The 24870-nt window shown below is 41.4% G+C and overlaps 1 protein-coding gene across 3 annotated transcripts in view; it reads right to left on the bottom strand.

Annotated features, from left to right (window-relative positions):
- Positions 1-24870, bottom strand: part of dlg1a (discs large MAGUK scaffold protein 1a) — a 126643-nt gene that overhangs the window by 79853 nt on the left and 21920 nt on the right. The window contains exons 1-2 of one of the 3 annotated variants that reach the window (XM_084354522.1): positions 9867-10050; positions 4890-5012 (exon numbers count right to left, since the gene is read on the bottom strand). The exons of the other annotated variants lie outside the window; for them this stretch is intronic. Of the exons in view, the coding sequence (XP_084210648.1) occupies positions 4890-5012; positions 9867-10025 (282 nt within the window). The 5' untranslated portion in view covers positions 10026-10050. Of the gene's footprint in view, positions 1-4889; positions 5013-9866; positions 10051-24870 lie in introns of those variants that run through there. 3 annotated transcript variants of the gene reach the window in all.

Below are 24870 nucleotides of genomic sequence, written 5' to 3'. Positions count from 1 at the left end.
ATCTCGACCACCATCCCTATTAAACACACATTAAATGGTCCATGGTAGGATATTGGGTGGATTCCTGCTGGTTAACAAACTCTTAAACGACACATATGCAGTGTGAAAACTATATGGTTGCAGAACACTAATGCAACCTGATGGCCACAATAATTAGTGATAGAACAATACATCAATCATGTTCCCCGCAGTGTGAACGCACAGTAAGAAGCTATCATCAACTACAACTGGAGCCATATCATTAGCCTCTGCCAGTCATCCTCTACAGCCAGTGTGTCTGCAGCTAGCCACCATAACAGAAAGTACAATACACAGACATGTCAGCTGACACAGCAACAATTCACTGACACAGTAGCCATATCACAACCAACCATGACTCTGTAAGCCTCTCTCTCTTTCGCTTTGTCTCTCTCTCTCTCTCTCTCCAGTCAAATGTCAGCCAGTGAATGCCAGCTCTATTAATATTTCAAGACCAATTAAATAAAAGCACACATCATGCATGTTTAATGTCCGACTGCTGAGAGAGCCAACTTTGCCCTCATATCCTCTACAGGTAGGCCGGGCGAGTGATAGATAGCCTAACATACAAATGCGGTCTTTACTTTTTACCAAATTATTTGCTCCCTCTCTAGCGCTGGCTGTGGTTGTGCCACAGACTGACCCACAACCTATTTTAGGTCCCAGCTCAACAGGCTCCAGACAGTCTGATCCTGTTGGCACAGATACCCAGCAACAATGCAGTTATGTATATTTGGCCATAATACAGACCTACGGCTTCATCCCTGCTGATTTTAGCAGTGAGTGAAATTACGTGAGAACAAACTGTTGTGATATTTGATTTTGATGCCCAGTCCTACCATTAAAGGATAACTACCGTTTTTTACAATCTGGACCTTATTTCCAGCAAAATATATGGTCATGTACTCACCCAGATAACTTTGGTGTCATTCGGCGTCGTTCGGACGAAATTAGATCCAGTGTAGCGCCGATATATCCATATAATGCGAGTAACGGGGCATCAACACACAGCCTCTATATAACACATTATCTACCACGAAACTAGTTCATTTCACCAATATTTTGTTACGATATGCTAGTGCTATTCCCCTCTGAGTCCGGGCTCGTCTGTTGTCAACATCCGGGGTCTGTTGTCAACATCCGGGGTCTGTAGGTTGATCTACTACCTCTGACCTGGAAGATGTCGTCTCTGAGCTGCGCGCGCACCCGCAACAGCCCAGCTTGTTTACCTGTAGCTGCTACTGCTAGTTTGACCCCGGATGTTGATAACGGACGGGCCCGGACTCAGAGGGGAATAGCACTAGCATATCGTAACAAAATATTGGTGAAATGAACTAGTTTCGTGGCAGATAATGTGTTATATAGAGGCTGTGTGTTGATGCCCCGTTACTCGCATTATATGGATATATCGGCGCTACGCTGGATCTAATTTCGTCCGAACGACTTCAAATGACACCAAAGTTATCTGGGTGAGTAAATGACCATATAGTTTGCTAGAAATAAGGTCCAGGTTGTAAAAAACGGTAGTTATCCTTTAATTAAGTTCTTTGGAGGACATTTGAAAATATTGCGATATATATTGTGTATCACTTAAATACATAAACATCATTTTAAGGCCATATTATCCAGCTCTAACAAACATGTTTTGTTGGCCAACCAAAGCCTTAACATATTTTTTTTCCGTTTCTTGCCCTGTCACATTGTATTTGCTCTTTTAACGATAACATGGCTCTCAATAAAACTGTAATAACTCTCAGCTTTGTGTTGTCAACAGCCGTAAAGGGACGCTGCTGCAGCTATAAGCACTGTACACCAGAGGCCATACAGATCTATACTGCGGTCTATTCCACTGGTTCCTATCCATTTTGGCTCCTCCCCAGCCCGTCCATTAGATCCCTTTCAGATTCTGGTAAGGACCATTTTGCAGAGCTGCGTCTGGCTCCTCATAGTAAATACTGAGGGTATAGAGAAGTAGACATGAATCACTGTGGAGCAAGCAAAGCAGCAGCTCAAGCAAAAGAAGAATCCCAATAGGCCAGGACAAGTATTAACCCTCTCAGGCTGTGTTTAGGGATAGGCTGGGTGTTTTTCTTAGGGCTGGAGCAAGGGTTATTCTCTGCACTTAGTGATTTAAAGCTGCCATAATCAATATTTCATAATGACAATGGATCAGATTATTTTGTGTAATGTGAAAGTGGCTGCTTGTAGTGCTGAACCCACAGAGAATGATCACCCGACTCTGCCGCCCCACTCAGCTCCACTGAGCTTTTTGGCATCTTTCAGCTCATTGTTTATCAGTTAGCCACAACTTCACTGTTGTAAAGTTCTAAAAATACACACCACCTGCTCAACACCAAATGTCCGACTGACACAATCAGCGACTAGCTGGCGAACATAGTGGAGCGCTTTGTAGCGAAAGACTCAGATATTTTCCTCAGGAGTTGAGATCAAAACAGATCTAAAGGAGAGTGAATATTCAACTTCAATCCACCAGGTGGCCAAAAACAGAGCTTTGAATGAAATATAATGCTGCTCTGTATCTGCTGTGATGACGTATCAGTGTCTGCTGCCAAAAGTGGCCAAAATATATTAGTTATTGCAGGTTTAAATGTCTGAAACTGACTTAAAGTAATGGCAGCATAACTCAAAGAAATACTCACTAAACGTCTTAAACGCTTCTAGTATAAGCCTGTTAGATATTTGTTTTCATTTAAAGCTAATACACTCAACGCCTTTTAAATGAATTAATTATCATTTAACCTCTTTGGTCGAGCATCATAATACACATTGGCACATTTACCATGGCTACATTTTTCATACTATTTTAAAGAAAAGTTGATTGTTTATTTGGGTCGCATCTGTCCTGATTGACAACTCAAACAAAGTTAATATTCCCCGTTAAGTAACCTTGTCGGTTGAGGAACTTTCACTATGTGAGATGGCTGCATTCAAACAGCAGTGAAGTGACACGATGTAATGAGTGTCACAATGAACACCATCTTTGCTCTACTTTACTGGTCACGGCACATCAAACATTGCATATTTTACCTCTAATGTCCCCCCAAAGGGAGTGGTGCAACTAGTTACATGCTGTTTTTGGGTTCAAGTCCCACAAGACAAGTCACGTCTCTTCCCAAAGGTGGACAAAATATCCAGAAACTGCTTTTTAAAAGAGAATTACAGTTTCTATGCTCATGCACTGTGGCTGATTTGATTGTCTGTCTACCGTCAGCCCTGTGGCCTTCCACACTGAGGCTGAATCCACTATACTCCTATTACACATTACAGTAAGTGCAGTTAAAAGTCTTACTGACTCCTAATTTCTATTACTGTATCAGCAGGAGGCAAAAAAGGATTCATTGAGGGAGGAGTGATTTGGCTGACTGACAGGTTGATTAACATCTAGCAACAAATCTGCCCTCTGTCTCTGTGTCTGTCTGCCTCTAATTCTCTCTTTATCCCATCTCTTGCCGCTCCCTGGCTCTCTCTGGCTTCCCTTCCTTCCTAATTATCTGCATTAGCTTAATGACTAAGAGCCACTCCGAGTGGCCTATGTGTGTCTTATTGTTTGTGTGGTATAGAAAAGACAAGTGAGTGATGTTTTACTGTTTCTCCTCTGCAGTAGATCTACATTTTGGTAGTGGAGTTATTTAAGGAAAGTCAATTATATTGCTGCAGTGTTGGCCACATTTCCTCCTCGGTGAACAATAAACTTGATCGTCAATACCTATAACAATAAGCCTTCTTCGTTCATTTATTGGCCCAGCAATAGTCACATCATTTCTCATGATGCTCGCTATTAAACAGTTGAATGATGAATTCAGGACAGTCATATCTTGATTTGTGCAGGCACTATGCAGTATGGTGGGAATTCGTCTGCCTCTACTGCCTCCTGCAGTTTACTAACTGCAACTACATCAAAACTAATCTGATTATCTTCCTCAACTTTCTTTATACAGACTCAAAATTAACAGAAGTTATGGGTATTGAGAGAAGACAGGATTACATCACATTGCCCACATCATGCCTATCCCAGACCATGCGTACAGTACAAAGTAACACATACTGTCACATCAGACAAACACAACAGCAATCACATCATTAGCATGCTCTGTGTTAATGTAGCCGAGAGAACCAAAACTTGAATACACAAGTTCTCTGGCATCAGGAGGGGTTATGATGGAGTAGATTTATGTGAAATAATTTAGGTAAAGGCAACGAGTGAGCATGCAGCTAAACCGTCCGTTGAAGATGTTACATGTAGCATTTTTAAAATGTCAGCATGATGAGCACATCATTGGGAGATAACTTATATATTGCAAGATATAACCAGTAATTAAAAAGGACACATTGCAGATATACTTTGTTTCATTTTACACTTGTTTCTCTAAATTAAAGAGTGAAGCTTCTTAAGAGGATATTAAATGTGTCTCTTCCCTGCCGGCTGCCTTCCCTCCAGTTGTGTCTCCTTTTAAGGGGAATAAACATGTTATTTCTCCCTCAGTTTTCATCACTTGCACCATCTGCCACTAAGACCTCCGGCACTTTAGCTTCATTTGAGCAGAGAAAAAGTGTCCTGTTAAATTTGCCTCTCTTATTTTCTAACGATTTATTGATGTTAAAATGCTACATGTAAACACCTTAAAAGATTTCTGTGTGAATTTCATCCAATCCAACAACTCCTACAGATCTTGGACAATCTGCAAAACAGTCTAAAAAAAACACAAGAAGAGAATGAACAGAGAATGCAGAAAAAAGGAACTGCATGCTCATGTAACCTGAACTTCAGAGACGACAAAAGACTGCAAACCAACATCGTCACAAATGAACAGAGCTAAGACGGCATGCGACACGCTCAGAGGCGGGGTTACCTGGTAGTAGCCGTGGCTTTGTGAATAGAGGGAGGAGAAAGGCGGGGCTGGGACTTCACTCAGCCTCTCTCCCTCTGGGTGAGGCCATGCCTCGTCATCAAAGGGGACCTCAGGTGATTCTACCTACGATGTACAGACAGAGCTCAGCAGGGTGCAACACACACACACAGGCACACACACCTGTGGCAGTCTGTTTAGTGTACAGGTGACATCCTGGCAGTTACAAAGATATCTATTATATGTTCTTGTGGATATCAATTTTTACAAAGCAAAGGGAGACAATGCACGAGACAAAACACACAGTATACATGTCCACGGCTCTTTTTTGTGCAAATAAACAACTCTATATTTCAGGTCGTTCATTCAGGCCTGAGCAGGGGGTAACTGACAGTCAATGACGATTCATTTATCCAACTAATATATTGACCAGTACTGCCTAACAAAGGCAGACAGAAGGAAAAAACAGTTGAGAGAAGAAGTTTGAAGTTTTACAGCTACTTATCAAAGTGTATAACTGCTATATTGTTTGCAAAGTTTTAAGATGACTAAAGGCAAACAAAGAACAAAAAAAAAGTAATTGTCACTTAAAATCAGATACTGTGGTCTGTGTTTGAACAATGCAAGGCAAGCTTAGCCAGGCAGCTTTTAGCAGGCCTAGTGTATCTGGCATAGATTTTATTTTCTTTGTTTTAGTTGGATCTATCTGTTGCCTTCGATATGATGGTGTTATGACAAACAATTGCTGAGATGTTGGGGGGTCTTTCTGGTTTTAAAAGGATTCTGGTTTAATCTCAATTATGACCAAAAATGCTGTTAATCTATTTTGTCGTTTTAGAGCGGATTACATGAAGAAGAAGAAACTAAGTTTCAGTGTGCCACATTTAAAAATATAGATGTTACATCACAACACAAGATGTAATATATGCATGGATTATTTAACTGACACAAATGTGCACTTAAGATACATTACAGATGACAGGACGGATAAAATGTACGTGTGCATGTGTGCGTGTGTGTGTGTGTGTGTGTGGGTGAGAGAAAGAGAGACAGAAAGGGAAAAGAGAGAGAGAAAGGAAAGGGAACATTTACATGGGGAGAACAAGGTGGCAGGTCCATCTGTCATACAGAAGCAAGCCAGATCCAGCACTTGTGGTCACACACACACACACACACGAATAGACACACAGGCACACACACACCATTTGGGAAGGAGGAGTTCTCAAAATAACCTGAATACCCAAATATACCAACAGCAACACACACATTCACCACATAGACCTCAACAGAGTTTATATAGAACGACACGTGATGAGCAGCTGACATGGATCTGTTTGTAAAGAGTTATGATGATGATGATGATGATGATGATGATGAAGAAATAGAGAAAAGTCTTTAGCTATATTTCCAGAACCGTACATTGTTGCCTTACAGTACAACTTTATTGTTGAGTAGATTTATAATAAACAAACATCATTCCATCTTTCAATAAGCAGACAGCTGCTGATCATGGAGAGTTGCAATCTGACACTCACATCAAGAAAAACACCCAGATGGACCTGACATGCCCCTCGACAGTGACATGTTTAGGGTTTAAAAATGAGGAATGGGAAGCTGACATCCAACCACAAGGTGGAGCTACACACCAACACTCCGTCAGCACAGTGTCAACATGAAGCGCTTCAGTTGACTTCAGTTATGTCCCGGGCTTTTCCTGAAGACAAACTTTGAACTTGCGGTGACGGGACAACTGAGTCAGTGCAACAGACAAAACGAATGACAGTGTATAATGACTTGGAACTGACACACCACTAACACACACACAAAAACACACACACACTCCTCAGCTGTGACTGCCTGCAGCGTGCTGAGGGCTGTCGTAACTCAGCCAAAACACACACGCACTACTACTGACAAAGTAGCAGTTGATTTAATGAAAAATACACTGACGATCACTCTTGCCAGAATTTAGAGAGTATGTCAGTGGGATGATGATACAAAGAAGTACAGACAATGACAGAAAAGAGACAAGAAGACAAAGAAAATGAGAGGAAATTAAAGAGGGAGAGGAATCCTGGGACATTTTTTTGTTTTTTTTATTTATACACAGTTTTATCAGGTCTTATGTTCTGTTCTTTATGGTTTTTGGCTTGTGTGCATTATTTTATATTGTAATTATTATTATTATTATTATTATTATTATATATAACTAATTTGCATAATCTGATGTCATTTCAATGGACTATGGTCCTGCTTTTGTTGGATCCCACATATAAAAGACCCTAATTATGATTTACCGTAATAAAACCTGTAGATAATGTAACATAGAGCATCAACAAAAGATTACACACACATAATGAAGCATAATGAGGAGTGTGCCTTTGTATGTGTGTGTGTGCGTGTGCATGCACAGCAGGGAAGCAAGCGTGTGTGGTTGGAGCTATGTGAGAACAGTGATGTAAGCACTAATCTGCAGACAGATACAGCCCAATCAACCAAAATAAAAAGATTACCAGGCTACGCTGTGAGATTATGAGTGTGTGTGAGAGAGATAGACGGAGAGAAAGAAAGAGACAAAGAGAGAGGGAGCCAGACGGACACAGACCGAGTGCAGAACAGAGATAGTAATGGGCCTCATTACTAAAAAATGGGACAAGCATTCGGCTGAATCCCTGCATGCGCCGTTCTGCACAAGTATTCTCCTGGTACAAAGAACGGCTCTGTGCATGGAAGAAAATTTAGGCCAGTATCCTTGACTTCTTAATACTTTCAAAAAAGACCTATCTAATTCTGGAGCCATGTTGAAACAGGTCCTCCTACTCCCCGACCGTATTTGAAATTAAATGGGAGGTGCATCTGCCACCTTGACCAACACAATGTGAAGCCAAAGGTTTCAAAAGTAGAAGCTGATGTTATTAAAGCTGATATGAGACCAATTTCTGAATAAATTACTACAAAGTAATACTGCTGTTGGTGAAAAATCTTTTATCTCTGACACGTCATCTTTTCAGGGACTGTGACAAATAGGCTTAATTTAAGCATGACTGCATTATAATTTCACAGTTTATCAAGCGGCATTCAAAAAAAGGTTTCAAAAGCCCAAAGTTCCCAAAAAACTGTATTTGAAGGGAAAGTCAGTGATCAAATTGTAAACAAAAGAGGAGCCACTCAAGACTGGCAACCCTGTCTTCTATAAATGAATGATCATATACTACTAATTTCCAAGAGCAAGTACATATTAAAGGCAATGTATTGCTGCCCGAATCACATTTTTGGCAACATAATAACCATTCTTTATAATCACAAAATATTCACACTGAACACATCAGTAAAATGATCAGTGACAGCGTACTTCATTTGTTTTCCTGCAAGTGGTCTTAAAGAGGACTCCCTCATGGTTTTGTTTAACCAAACTGGCAGCATCTAATTAAGGTTAGGGAAGGATTGTGGCCCTAGTTAAATATAATCAGTCAACAGTGACTTGACGCCAGGAGGCAACCTCCGGGGCTAAAAAATGAAGCCAACGTGAGGAGCTAAAACTGAAGTTCCTCGAATGGCTACTTGAGGCTGGCTAGAGTCAATCCGGAGAGGTCACCCATGTTAAAATGCCCCACTTTACAGCAGAAACAAACATGTTGACAGCCTCTCTCTACAGCTAAGTATTTCCCTGGTCATTACAGCTGTATGGGAGGCGAAACTCAATTGTTTAAACTATGTGAAGGCTTAAAGTTATACATGATTAAGAAGTTGGCTGCTTTGAGTGATAGTTAGCTGCTAGCTGTTAACAACAAGGCTACCATTGGTTCGGTTTCGCTCCAACAGGCTTTACCTCTTAGCCCATTTTTGGATTAACCTGGTGGAGTCAGGCACTTTCAAGATGGCAAAAGACTGACCCACTACACTGAGCTTCACACTGGCCCCTCAGAAACCTACGAGTAACGTCACAGAGACTATATGCATGTCTTTATACAGTCCATGCCTGAAGCACAAGAAATTGGTTGAGAGATTACTTTTTAACTTTTGGGATTAACAAGTGGATGTATCTTCACTCATGCTTATCAAGGTTTATTGACCTTGAGTTAGTCTCATTTTCCAACTTCCCTTGCCGAGATGTTATAGCAGCGACCAACCAAATGAAATATTACCTTGAGTAAACTTTTGGATCTCTCTTGGTTTTATTATCGTTGGAAACATTTGGGATCGGTACACAACTCAACAAAACATATAACAAAGGTCTAGGCGTTTTTATCAGTTTTAATGCAGAATTCTTATATATTTTATCATTAGCCAAAAGCAAAAACTTTCCCAAATGTTAAACAGAGTGCTTCTGTTGCCTTAAGATGACCACACATGGGATGCAAACCCTTAGTGTCAAAGTCCTGAAGCTTTACACCAAGCATACTCAAAGTAGAATTTAGTTTTCCCTTAAAATGTAACCAGGAATAACAAATAGTAGTAAATAAACAGACTTGTTACTGGAACAAACCCTCCAAATTGTTTTACAGACACTAACACCTGACAACAAATCCGAAACAATTTTGTTGTTATAGTGTTCTGGTACTGTTAAATGGTTGTTTGAAATATTAATATTTTGTAAACACAACACCTAAAAGTCGTGCCTGAAAGTCCTCAATTATGTATGAATACATGACAAAATGTATGAGCTCATTGAGCCTTTGAATGACAACATAAAAATCAGCTTAAGGTTTCATAGAACAGCAGGAACATCTGGCCTGAGATACACAGCATTTGTCAGCAGAGTTATGTTGACATATGGATTGACATACAGCACTGGTAATCTCTTAAATGTGAGCTCTGAGCCATGTGTGTGTTTCTAAAACAGGTAGACAGCGTTAGCATGCAGATGTAATGGGGAACAGATTGACAGTGTCAGTATAACGTGCATGCCACGTGTGTGTTTGTCATGTGTGGAATGATGTATGGCTAAAGCCACAGAGACAGACATCCAGACTGAGTTACCTGAGCAGGTGTGATGTGTGCGTGAGTGACGTATCCGTGAACGTGTTGAATCTGAGACAGCTGCCGCTCTGCCACCTGAACCAGCGCCGCACCCCGTAGGTCACCGTGTCGACGGAGGGATCCGTCCCTCCCCAGTGACCGCTCCCTTTCTCTCTCCATGGGCCCGGCGCCCTCTCTGTCTCTCCTCCAGGTCCCCCCCTCCCTCCCCAGGGTCCCTCCATCCCTCCCCAGGGTCCCTCCGTCCCTCCCCAGGGTCCCCCCGTCCCTCCCCAGGGTCCCTCCGTCCCTCCCCAGGGTCCCTCCATCCCTCCCCAGGGTCCCTCCGTCCCTCAGTTCTCTGAATCCCATTGAGTGCTGATGGCAGGGGTGTTGGTGGAGTTTTGGGGCACCTGGTGATGCCCCTTCCTCTTCTTGATACCGATATTTCTACAGTGAGAGAGGAGGAGGAGAAGGAAGAGAAGGAGGAGAGGAGGAGAGGAGGAGACCGGGCAAAAAGGGGACAGAGAAGGTTGTGACGACGAGGTATAGGAAGGTAGGCGGGAAGCGAGAAAAAAAGACAGAAGAAGAAAGAGGTTAGTCCAGAAGATTAAGTCAAGCTGGAAAAGAAGAAAGGATTAGTGCAAAATTGCAGCAAGCATAAAAGAGCATATCAGAGTGTGCGTGTGTGTGTGTTTGTGTGTACATGTATGAGTGTGGGTGCGTGCATGCATGTATATTGCGCAGTTTTTGTGTGTAAGCACATGGGGCAGCCCAGGTGTACACCCAGCATGGTAGTAATTGTTTCCTGAGCTTCCTGTATTCTACATATGTGAATGCAAAAGCACACACACGCACACACACACACACATACAGTAACAACACACACACACATAACAACACACACACATAAACACTTGACTTGAAACACACGTTTTTAGGCAAAATGAGACGTTAAACTGAATGAGGACAGTGAGCAGGAGACGAGCCTGCCACAGGGAATCACTGTTTCTTTCTCTCCTCTTCCTCTCTCTGTACCTTCATCATGCCTCGTTCTCTTCCACATCTCCGACTCACTCTACAGTAACTCTCACTATTCCCTCTCCCTCGTCTCATTCCCCATTCACACGCACACTCCCTCACTTCTCTTCATCATTTTTAGAAAATGTTTTTTCTGCTTTACTGGACAGAGCACAGGGGAGAGAGCCAGTGAAGCTGAGGAGAGGGGGGACAACGGGTCTGAAGCTAGTTTTGTATCTGTGACATTGTGGTTACATGGTGTGTAACTTAGCCAGCTGAGCAGCTGAGAGGACGGCCCCTCTGTTCACAACAGGGTCACTCACTCCCACCAGGACGCACAGTGAGGAATTGAATCCAGGCGAAGTCCTTTATCCCTCTTTAATGTTACCTTTTAAATGTATGAGTCCGGTGGGAAGAGGAATTACTGATAAAGAGAGTTCGAGGAGGATTTTTAAAGCTTCAAGTGGAATTGGATGTTGGTTCTCTGATCATATCAACACCAAGATTACAAAGTAATTTCAGCAAAGACTCACACACCTAATAAAGCACAGACACAGAAAAATCCATCCAAGTATAATCTAGCCACTCATTCAGTATATTGCAGGTACTGTAGTTGACTTTATCACAAGGTTAAAGGGACACTTAAAGATAGCCCTTGCATAAAACTGGGCTGACTATGCAGTAGAAAGACAAATATTTTTGAAATTGGTGCAACTTGACCAGAGACAACAGAGAAAATTTGCTAGAGGACAAATCACCTGGGGCATTTTTGCTGGCAGAAAAGTCCATTGTTCATTTGCATATACTACCCACACTGTAGTGCTACTGTACAAAGCTGGTTAGTTCCCACTAAACTACAAAAGTGTAGCGTTTACCCTATATGCATTCAAAAGAGAGGCAACACTAAACACGTTGCTGCTGCTTTACATAAAAATCTCCCCAAACGCAATACACCCGCTAGATCTACTCTCGCAGCCGGAGAAGTGAAGGAGCACGGGTTTTAAGTCGACCTCTAAAGGACAACCACTAAAGGACCGTTAAACTCTCTTATCCGAAAATATTAAATTCCACACCATGCCAACTCACACACACACAGAAAGGGGTGAGTGTGCCAAAATGTTACATACATTTCAATGTGTCACATGTCAAAATTTCACATTAGGGACATCAATATATTTCCTCTAAGCTTGACTTTTCCTGTCATCATTGCTGTATTGTGGGAGACGGATCAAACGGTTGAGTGAACCTGAAAGTGCTGTGGTGAGTGTCTCACAGTGGAACTGACGGAGAGCTTTACATTTGAATCAGACTTTTGTTTGCCCTAATTATCGGTTCATGAGCATCACACTATCCAAAACTTTTTTCATCCCACAAAGGCGATTGTTTGCTTCCCGTTGAATATGAATGTTGCCCTTGTGACCCAATTTTGGTGTGTGAGTGTGTGTGAGTTGTAACATGGACATAATTGTAAAAGACCAACAAGGAGGCGAGACCAACTGGGCTGTCTGGGTGGATCTTGAAGCATTTTACTTCACAGAATTCAACATCTAGAACTCTGTACAAATACGTGTATCTAAAGCTCTTCTCGTGTCAGAGGACGTCCCAAATATCCTCCGGTGGCACAAAATAGAAGTCACACACTTCCTATGGGAAATGCTGCATTGTGTGAAAAGCCCTTTTAAAGGTTTTGTACTGTAGCACTCACATATCATCTCAACTTCATCTAACTACAGCTCAACACTTATGAATAGATAAAACAATTGAGAGGCTATTTACATCATGATGTGAGCAATTTAAGATATGTAATGACATGTCAGAGAAAAAATGTCACTGTCATAATATCAGCCTGATTCTTGCCATCCCCAAAGCTCTTATTTGTGCTCTACCGAGCGAGGAACGAGGATGCATATCTGATGAGTGATGAGCTAGGATACACGAGAGCAGTCTTTTTATCAGCAGTCGTGGTCAGTTATTGGACGCAAGCTATTGATTTGATGCTGCAGCTGATCGGACTGATCTCAAAAATCAAAACATCACTTAGGTTTCATCCCAGAGTGAAGACACAGTGAAGTAATAATATACCAACATTCTCCCAGTAGAACTGGTTTATGTGCCTCTGAGCAGGACACAGCAGGGATACAGAATGCAGTTTTTTATTCATGTGCAGGCGTTTGATAAACAGGTAACAGAGTACAGACAGAAAACACTGCTGGCAGCGAAACTGTGTGCCTTTAGCAATATTAGCACAATGCAACTGCAGACACAAATTCATCAAAAGTCTCTCCAGCTGTTAAAGCCAACTGACAGCTGATCCAGCTGTGATCTGCTGCCCTCGTCATAAGAAACAGACATCACCTAATACAACGTAAAGTTGTAAAGAAAGTCTCATTTCTCTTAAACATATTTCCTCTATCTTTGCAAGGAAAAGACATGAGGGAAACTTAGGATGGGGATGTACCTCTTGTTTGCCCCCCCTGGTCTCCTGACTCCTGCTCATGTGTTCCATCTAAGTAAAGACAGATGTTTATATTTATCCGTGCTGTGTCTGGGTCGCGCATTCAGCAAGTCATTACAGGCCTAAAACCTAGTGTTAACGGGGGAAACAAGTTTGGCCATCATCTTTTCCAAAAGTAATAATTTCTTCTGTGATGTTCTCAGCGCATTTCATTTTTGAGCTGCTTTCTGTTTCGCACCTTTCACATTATGAGTAATCAGTTTCATCAGGTGACCTTCTCCTGGATCTCTTTTGGGTTCCCTAAACACCTAATATTGGACATGGAAAACAGAGAGTGAACACAGCCCTTTACCCACTCTGTAGATCGGATATGTAATCTAATTTAACCTGACATATCTTACAGATATAGGTTGCTGTATTATTTAATCTTTATGTTGCAGCTCCTGTGATGTAACAGTTCCATGTTGATTTTATAACCTATTGCAATATCAGGTTAACATTTTCATGACATTTCGACAAACTATGATTACATTATCATTTTTATGATTTGTTTTTCTGTCACATACTGATCATATAAATCAAAGAGAAGCCTCTGATGCCATGTGAATTAATGTATTATTAAAGACTACTGTCGTAAATGATGGATGTACATGAGGAGGAGGGATGAGTCTGAAGAGAGCATTTCTTTCAGCTTGGCACAACTGTGAAATGTACAGCTCAGTGTTAGGAAGTGTTTTCTTAACATACTTTTTATACACATTTCATACAGTAGTAGAGGGTTTATAGGCGACATTTCAAGTCAGAAATGCAGCGTTTCTGAACTGAAGCAAGGTCTAGGTCTAGCAGTGTGTAAGCAAAGCTAAATTATACACCACTATGATACAAATAGAGCCTGCAGCCTAAGAGAAGAGATAGATTCACCTCCCCTACAGAGAGCCAGACAGTCACACAGTCAGTCCCATTAATGTGACATTTGACCTTTTGGCATTTGACTTGCTACTGTATCTCTCTAGGTAGGCAACAGAAAGCCAGAGATGGATTCTCTGAGTGTATATTAATTACAAAGCCGTACTCACAGTCACACTGTGGAGACTCACAATCAATTTGGTGATGAAAATCTGGCTTTAGTTTAGCGTAAAGAGGCTAGAATTAGGTTAGAGTTAAGGGGTCAGAGAAAGGACATGTAGCTGAAGGGTTGGGGCAAGCATCCACGGGTTGAATGTAATGTCAATACGATGTCCTAATAAACTACAAAAACAAGTGTGCCAGTGAGATTTATCATACAGCTCCCCCTGTGTCTCTAAATCAGTAACTACACAGCCCACAGACTTAATTAGACTTCTCTCCCAAGAGAAGACGTTTGTTCTCAGGCTCAGACTGTCATTTAGATTTCTCTTTTCAGTTATATACAGAAGTTTTGTTTTTTATTATTTACTTAATTGAACCCTTATTTAAGCAGACAAGTCCTGAAGAACAAATCATTATTTACAATGGCTGCCTGGGGAAAGGGAAGGCCTCTTGAGGGATGTGTGATCAATCCATGTTCCTCAAGCTTTGACATTAACACTCACTGACAGGAAGCTTAGTGGCTTATCAGAGCAACAACAATGAAAGCAATATCACTACATCTGACCCTACACTGGATGCAAAACGCTATCCTAGAAACTGTGTTTTGGGGCAGGGAGTGGGCGGCTGCTGTGCAGAACAGTCTCAGCTTGTTGCGGCGAATTCAAACGGACGTGGCTGTGTGTGCTCTGTCCCTGCTTACCCTGCTGCATACTTTAACCTCATTTAGACTGATTGGGAGTAAACACCGCTCTGACAAAATTAACTGATATAAACCTGCCTTCAGCACAATTCATTTCCTCCCCGCCTCTCGCTCTGATCTTTTCATTCACCGTCAACTCGCCAATTAGCCAGATATGCCTCAAAATAATCTGGAGAGCAGCGTTTGAACAGCCAGGCACTAAGACCCTGAAGAGACCCTGGCTCACACTGTTGTCACAACGCTGCTGCTACTGCCCTCTGCACCCCCACAGACACACATACACACACACACAGCCATAATCCTATATTTGGCATTTGATTTTCGAATGGCACAAGAACACCTCTGAATGAATTAATGCATGAATGAACAGAGACACCAAATATGTCTGTTTCAACATCCCAGTCTGTGTGTGTGTGTGTGTGTGTGTGTGTGTGTGTGTGTGTTTCTGCTTGCTCGACTAGCAAGAGCCAAGCATTCTTAATCAGGACTGTGCCTGCAGACAGACTGCTAACACACACACACACACACACACACACACACACACACAAACACGCACACAAACACAGATACACACGCATGCACACTGTTGCTGTCATGTGTTAGTGTGTCAGCCAGTCTTGCGTAGCCAGAGAAACGTGACTAGATTGGGAGCAGATTCAGCATCCCCTTACATGTCTAAGTGTTGGTTTGTGTCTGTGTGTGTGTGTGTGTGTGTGTTTGTCAGAGAGAGAGAGAGAGAGAGAGAGTAAAGCCAGGCGTTAGTCACGCTTGGTGAGATATGAAAGAGCAGGGGATCCTCTGCCGTAAGGGACTTCTCACACACACACACGTGCCTTCATCTCTCTCTCTTTCTCTATATCTTTTCATTCTCTCTATCCCTCACATCACGCTCAGAAGTACCTCATAGCAAGGCAAGAACATCAGAGAGCAGCTGACGACCAGATTCATTTAGCAGCAATGACAGTAGCAAATACAAACGCTAAATCACTGGACATGTTTGTCAAAGCAGATTACAATTATTATGTATGTTTTCTGGTTAAATACTGGTACATTTTCTTTCCCACCCGTATAATAATGAAAATCTACAAAACAACAGTATATTATTCAGAAATTCTTTCTTTTTCTCTGACTAAATATCCAGTGATATTGTTTTGATTCTTTTTTTCCAATCACACAAGGGTGGTGTACTACCAATACTACTGACCGTAAAATGACTGAATCTTGTCTCAGTAAGAGTCATACACGGACTACTTTGCAGTTTTCAGAAAGCTGAAATTCACCTTTAAAAACGTAGAGGATAAGTTCACCCAAAAATGAAAATTCAATCATTATCTCCACCCCCATGCTGATTGAAAGTCAGGGGAAGTTTTGTGGACAACAAAACATATCTGGAACTTCACAGAAAACCGGGTCGTAGCATTCTCCTAAACAACTGAATTAGATTGAGAATAGTTTTAAAATGTAAAAAAGAAAAAAAAAACATAAGCTTGTCTACCTTGTCACACGTAATCGTTATTCAATCTGTAATCAAACAAGTCTTCGGAAGCCCTGAGATCCCAAATTGATATTAAAAGATGTTCTTTACACCCCTTTTCAAGCCGAAATCTTCACTGTAGCTGCTTAGTTAAAAATATCAGTGCACACCTATCCCCAGTGAATGCACGAGCCTGACTGCGCATCAAGGGTCACAAATCAATTTGGGATCTTGGTGCCTTCAGAGACTATGCCGAACACGCCATGTGGAGCCTTTTTACGCTTGAACACATGTCCCCATCTACCTACTTCAGATGTTAAGGAGAATGCTTCAAGGAAGTTTTGCCGTGAAGCTCCAGAAATGTTTTGTGGACTATGAAACTTTAATAGGTGAGTACATAATGTTCATTTTTGGGTGAACTTATCCTTTAACATGTATTTAACCTACAAGGCTCAACAAAAAGCTGGAATTGTACTTTAAACTTCGACAACAATGTTTGAAGAATAATAGAAAAAACATCATCAGGTAATAAAAGCGGACGGTATGAAGAGCAGTAGCATATTGTGACTGAATTTAAGCTATTTTAAATTGAAAAGTGTTCCTAAATATCTTCATTAAATCTCAAACATCTGGTCGAACAGTTTGAATGTGTCTGATGAAGTGCAGAAATCTTTAAAACTTGAGTGACTTCACCGGGCCGCTAGTCAGCAAAGTGTCTTGAGTAAAAATACACGGACCTGAGCAGATTTGTCTATTTTGAATGTGTTGAAATGTCTGACCTAGTTAGCGGGTGTTTCATTTATCTACTCAGGTACTTATACAGCCTCAGTAATGGACACATTGCTGAGGCTTTAAAATGAATGTAGTTCACCCTCATATATATATAAAATGCACTCTCCTCTACCCTCCGTGCACTGGTTAGTTTCTCTGATATACTTGTCTCTCTGCTTGTATCTTATGTTTACAAGTGGTTAAATCATCTTTACACTGTATGTTTTCTTTGTTATTGTCTGCTCACTCTCTACAGAATTCTGTATCATTTAGATTTCATCACTTGACATGACAGCTAATTCATTCCAGTACTTGAAACACTGGTTTGATTCTTGGCATATGACTTGAGTAAAAAGAGAGACCTAAATTTGCTATTAAACTATGTTCATCCTGCCATAAATTTGTGGTTTCGCAATAAACTAAATGTTGTGACACTTTAGTGTCCAAAGGTAAATATAAATATTCTTCATCTTGCCATACTCCAAATTAAAAGTTGAACTGCCATACAGGCTTTTGCATGAGTTGGAAGTGATAATATTATCTCAATCAGGTGTATTATGCCGCATTATATTTCTATACCATTATATAAATATTATATAATAGAGCTGATAAAACAAAGCCAAATTGCCTTCATTGACCAAATCAGCATCTTCACACTTCAATCCAGCAAGTGGCAGCATGCATGTTCAAGGTGAGTTTGCAGTCCAACAATTAACATAGGCCCTGTCCACACGTACACAGGTTTTTGTTACAATGTTTTTTTTCTTTGCGTTTTGGCCTTTAATACATACGTTAATATGTTAATGGCATTCTAGGTCGCTGACATTGTTGAAAACTTCTTTGTGCATTGTTTGTAAATGCAAACTCCAATTATAGAATAAGTTATGATATTGTGGAGTTTAAAGTTTATACATTGATGAAGGGATGTTATATTAACTATATAAGAGGATACTGATAATGCTATAATGGGAATGCTCCTTCCAGGAGGATTCTGTGAAGAGCAGTCTCTCATGACTGCCTCATCATATTTGTCCTGTTTTCAGGAAAAATTGATTTGATATTCGCCCTGGTATCTGTGACATATACAATATAAACTCAAAGTAGAAGTAAGCAAGTAGATAATGTTAAAGAGACAGTAAAAGTAAATTGTCCATAGTTATTTCTGCAGCTAAGCAACCAACCACAGAGCAGACAATCTGCTTCCTGTTTACGCCAGCATGTGTATGCCCTTCATATGCCTTTTCAGGTGTGTTAGTATGGATGGAGATTATTTCTGAAACAGCAATGAAAAGGTTCAAAAACCTGTTTCCAAAAATACCTATGTACATGTGGACTAGGCTACAGAGTAGGAGGATGAGGAACAGGAGGAGGAGCAGGTGGAGGAGGAGGAGGAGGAGGAGGAGTGCAACACTGTTGTCATTCCCATGACGTCAAACTGCTTCACCTGGGTAGAGCCACGCACTATAGACAAGCGCCCCAAACAGCAGGCGGTCAGCCAATGCTGGGGCTGTTGGTGAGCATCTCTGGCCCTGGTTGTTGCTTTGTGTCCTGCACAGGAGGCACTAGTCTGCCCTTGTCTGCAGCTTTTTGGCTGACTGAGCGCGAGAGTTCAGCAGCTGAGCCCATCAGCTCATCTGGTGATCGCACGAAAAGAAAAATGGAAAAAGAAAGGGAAAGCCTCTTGATCTTGTTGCTGTAGCATCCATGATCTCCTTGTTTCTCTGCCTCCACCTCTTCGCCAGTGTCATTTGCAACTTTTTGCCAGTTTCCCACTTTGAAAGGCGAATAGAGACTACTGCCACCTGGTGGTATGGAGACTTACTTCCTGTCACGGAGAGGTACAATGTATAACTTGTTGGCGTTCGGCTGTAGTTGCTGCGGTGTGTCCCAGTGCAACTTTTTTTTTTTTTTTTTTTTTTTTTTTTTTTATTTATTTATTTCGGCATGTTATTAGACAGTCATCATCACACATCATCTTAGTTAAAGTCAGGTAGTACACATGGCCGAAAGGGAAAGCGGGAGAAGCAGATGCTTATCTAGTCCCGCCCCCGTTGCCGGGATACAGGTGACATGTGGCGACACAACAGCTGGCCTTCATTATCACAAGTTCTTTGATGTCAGTTTGGTGTACAGACGGAAATGAAAAAAGTATTGCCTCTACCCAAGCTACTCCTGCGTATGGAAATACAGAATACAGTCCAATGATGACATTGAAGAGTCTGAGCTTTCAACACACAAACTGATAGAAGTCTGCAAATGAATGATGTCAGCTGACCAACACGACCAACTCTCCAACACGGAAAACCCCTCCAACAGAAATGAAAAGCCTTGAGCAACTTCCTTCATCATCCTCAGGACACACTCACTCGTTACCCTCTCCAGCTACACTTGTAGAGGACAAAATCAGTGCTCCTACCATATCACACACTCGTGTCGACTCTCTCTCTCTCTCTCTCTCTGAAGCTCCAGCCTAGCAGTTGTCTCTCTGCCTGACTCTATCTAACAGGCAGTCATGGTGAGCTGATCTAATAGGACAGAAGTGAAGTCCATACAGTTTATTATGAGCTAACTGCTGAACTGGACAACAACATACAATGATTCTACTGTAGGTTCTAGAGAGTAGTAGTGTACATGAATTTGTCACAGGAAATCGCTCTTTGAAATCATATCAGTGAAATATCAACACTGATGTGACAGCAGAATAAATGCTGGCAACGTACATTTCTGCAAACCAAGCACATTTTTATGTTGCAACTTTACTTTTCTCCTCATGCTTTATTTTCAATTTTGTGTTTTAGTTATCGTCTGTTTGGGCACAAAAAACACTTGCTTAGAGTCTGGAAAAGATCATGTTTGGGCCTAAAATACATGGTTTTGTTGCCACAAACACGGCTGTAGATGTCCTGACTACTCCTTAAAAATATCAGTTTTTTGTTGCCACAAACGCAGCTGGAATTCGTGCTAAGGTCTCCTTAAAAATATCCAGTGGTTTTCACACTTGAAACACAGTCTCAAACTGCAGTCACTGGCTTGGCAGTCTTCTGTGCAACTCTACCACCAACCCCTCCACCTCCACTAAATATAAAATATGAATGTGATATGAAATATTTTGTAGAAATGTCAATACCGTACATAGCCTATGACAAGCACAAAAGTGAACGTATCTGTGGTTTGCAGAAACATTATTTGCCAACATTTTATCCTGGTGATTTTATCCTGGTTATCCCAGTTTCAAAACACATATATTGCTTTTTTCTTTCCGTCTCTCATCCTATTTTTCAAACGTTTTCACCGCGCAATTTAGACAAACTTATAGCCCCATTCATGAAGCCATTTTTGAGTTAGCTGTGTGTTTTATGCCTATTTAAAGATGTTGCACAGTGTTCCAAGAGTTCCTCCACATCAAAGGCACAGCTTCTTAAGCGCTTGGGCGGAACTTAAATATTTCATGTGTTGATTTTCCACTCAGAGTACTTTGCAAGAGGATGATTTTTAGCCAAATTTAGCCTAAGCTCATTCACTTAACATAGCCTGGCATTATATAATCAGCAAGCAGGCACACTTGTAAGGGATATGGTGATATTCATTTATGAATGGGTTAGAGGTGCCAAAGCCCCGTCAAGAGGCTACAGTTTTCCCATTTTTAATTCAATTCTGCTTCAATTGCTGGAATTTGGTTGAGAAGAAAGAAATATGCAGAAGAATCTGAGTCGTTAGTCTACCCCCGCATACATCAGGCATGATAACAATGCTACAGGGTTAAACTACTGTAAATACAATGAAGACTGACCAGTTGGCCTAAACCTTCGAGCCTTTGGACTGCGGAGAGAAAAAAACACAGAAAGAACAGAGGTCACAGTCACAATCCAAGACCTTCAGTGCTACACTATCCACTACACCACTGAGCTACACCACTAACTTACATAAGTGAAAATAAATGCACCTGGAGATACAATGGCTGCATATCAAACCTAAACAGTCAGGTAAAAAAAACAAAAACGGTACTGAATCTCTTGAACTTATTTCTTGATCAGATAGTCTCTGAAATTAAAATTCACTAGTGTTTTTTAGTATTCTACGTCCTCTTTCTTTTGTTTCCAAACTTCACAGAACTTCATTAACTAGCAGATCCACGTAACATAAACATACCAACAGAGTGATGTAGTCAACTGGATGGCAATGTAGATTGGACAAATAACTTCATGTTGTTCTTTTCTCAGGTGATATATTGTAAACAACTCAGCTTAAGTGATAGCTGGCAGCATGATGGATGAGAAGCTTGTGCCAAAAAAGGACTATCTTTAAAGCAATATTGTGTTTTAAAGGTGCAAAATAAAGGAAGAAATTGATAGAATATTGCAAATCTAGCTAAACGTAGCATTTCAAAATTTAGAAAAGACATCGCAATTTAGCCCAAGATGATTTGATTAAATTAAATTGATTTACAATTGATTGTGATATCATTTGGGATGTTTTGCTTGTCTATGTGACAGTAATCTACAGAGATTATGGGAAGCGCTTACGTTAACTTTGAGAATGTTTAACAGAAAAATTTAAATACCAATCCTCACTGTCAGATATCACAACACATAATCAAGTCATCTTCAAAATTACATTTCAGCAATATTGATAACCGATTAATTGTTTAAGAGAGCTTGTACCAACTTTGCAAATGTGAGGATTTCCTATTTTTCTCTACTTTCTATAATTGTGAATTTAATATGTTTGGACTGTTGGTTGGACAAAACAAGCTATTTGAAGATGTCACCTCGGGCTCTGAGAACTTTCGATGGGTACTTTTCATTATTTGGCCCAATGGCTGGACAATTAACAATTAATTACAAAAATGCCTGACGGATTAGTCAGTGATGAAAAAATCATCAGTTGCAGCCCAACCACCAAGTTGCCAACGATAAGACCAAAATTTACCAAGGACGTATCGTTCTGAAGTAAATGTTGATTGCACAGTGTAATGAAACCCATCAGTGTTCACACTGGTTCCCTATAAACCTTGCCATCACTATACAATTACACTACACAATGGCTTTGCCATTCTGACAAAGTGCAAACCAAACAGGCACCAACAATAATTCCACTTGGAAATGCTAGGAGAGAAAAGTTGTCTGCTGCCACTTTAAGCAACAGTATAAAGATATTTATATTTAACATTCAGTTACATAAATGAATTTTGTGGCATTTCTAGCAAAGATTTAAATGACTTTTAGTGATGATTTCAAAAGAAGCATCAGATACCACAGCTGCAGAAGCAGGGCTGAGGATGAAGATGTAGTTGATAAACTGGCTGCAGAGTTTGTATATGAAATCAGACAGCAGAACAAAAACCTGCTTCTCTCTCTCCCGGTCTCTACCTCTCTCTAACAAACAAACACACGCACACACTCACACACACACAGAGCCAGGACCTTTCTGTCTCTCTCTCTCTCCTGCCGGCTACTAACTCTCACCTTAGTTTACCTCAACACAGAGTCCCTTGACAAGCTTAGTCATTACCTCTTTCCTCCTCTCTCTCAGCACATTTCGCCTTAGTCAGTGTCTTTCTCACTGTCCATTACTTTACCTCTACCCCCTGCATGTCTCTCTCTCTCTCTTTCTCTTTCACACACACACAGACACGCACACACACACACACACACACACACACACACACACACACACACATAAAAGCTCTCTACCTACCTTGCATCCAAACATCAGAGATATGGTGTTGTTGGTGCATGCTACTTTGCAGTGGCACAACATGTGGCTAACGTTAGCTAGCCGGTCCCGCGCTGGGGGGGCATCCTATTCTTCATACACACATTTCACACTCACACACATCCACACACTCACACACACGCACACACACATGCACATGCATGTGTTCTATCAACCGCGCTCCATCTCGTCCCAAAATTCCCCACTCTGCCGGGCCCCACCACCGCCACCCCCCCTCCCTCCCTCCTGCCCCCCCCACCACCGCCTGGCTACGGTCCTCAGCTGTGGCAGGCCAGCGTCCTCTCTCTCTCACTCTTCATCGCTCTCATCTTCATCATCATCTTCATCTGTGTAATCCTCATAGCTGGTCAGGATGCAGGGAGCACCATGGTCACTGTCTGCATGTGTGTGTGTGTGAATGTGTTAGCACATGTGTTTGTGTTTTCAGTGTGTTGTTGTTGTTGTTGTTGCTGCTGCTGTCGTCAGCATGTGTGGGTCAGTCTGTGTGTGTGTGCCTGTGTGTATATGAATGAATGGATGTATGTGTACATGTAATTGTGTGCATGTGTGTGTCAGTATGGATGTGGTCTCTCTTGTCCTCCTCTGTAGCAGCAGTCCCAGTCCTCTATCTCCTCTCTCTCTATCTGTGTGAGTGTGTGCCTCTCTCGTTCTATCGCTCCCCTCCTCTCTCTCTCTCTCCTGCCTCCTTTCTCTCTATCTGTGCCTCTTTCTCTCTCTCTCTCTCTCTCTCTCTCTCGCTCTCTGGCTTGCTCACTCTCTCTCGCTTCGCTCCACTGCCTCTCTTGGCCCGCCTCTCAAAAGCAAGATCAATGAGAGACAGAAAGAAAGACAGAGAAAGAGACCTGCACACAGAGGTGGAGGGAGGATTAAAATGTATCGTCTCTTGAGTGTCCCCCCCCCCCCTCTACCTGCTGCAGTGATGTCCTGCCTCGTACAGTCATACTCCAGTACACACACACACACACAAAGAGTGAGGAGGAGGGGGTAAAGGTTCAGTTTTATACGGGCTACTGATGATTGAATCGACCAAATATTACATTGGTGGAGAGCGAGAGCGGGGTAGAGAGACATTAAGATTGAATGAGTGAGGCATGGGCAATGTTGTACATCACCCAGAGTCACAAGCCAGGATTTCCTAAACACACACACACACAAATTACTGGGGTGACTTGTTTATCGACATTTGAACACACCACTATTGCCACTGTGCATGCAGCGGGTCAACAACTTTGCCACTGAGCCATTTAAACCCCAGGTGACCAGGAAGTATCATCAGAGAGTCACAGAGCGTAATCTGTAAGCCAGCGCTTGACAAAACTTTAAATCTCAAAATGTATACACTTATTTTGCTCTACCAGAAGGTAGGGTGTACGGTCCACACTAATTGAGATGCTGCAGATTTGCTCTGTTTGCCAAAATGTTGGGAGTACACAGGTTTTCATACCAAAAACAATTGTGTGTTGAAGCAATGCCAAAAAGTTACAGGTCGGACAAAAAATGTGATCCAATAAGTTCATTAACCTTCAAGCATCAAAACACTTCACAGTAGTTTATAATTCTCTGAGACCAGGTGTGGGACGATATGACATTTCCATGTCACGATTATCCTGTCCTACATAATTGAGATTCACAATACTATCCCAAAAATCAATCAAATGTTCTTTAAAGTCTTAAAATTGCACTAAAACATACTGATATCATTTTTCCATCAATTTTGTTAAGGAACAAATATTTATGTTGCATCACAGATAGGACTCACTTTTTTTTCCCCGCAAGAATCAAACAATCCTAAAAAGGTATTCAT

The sequence above is a fragment of the Pagrus pagrus genome, assembly GCF_965226575.1.
Source record: "Pagrus pagrus genome assembly, chromosome: 6".
NCBI classification, from domain to species: Eukaryota; Metazoa; Chordata; class Actinopteri; order Spariformes; family Sparidae; genus Pagrus; species Pagrus pagrus.
Note: the sequence above shows the minus strand (reverse complement) of the source record. Positions and strands in the feature narration are given on the sequence as shown.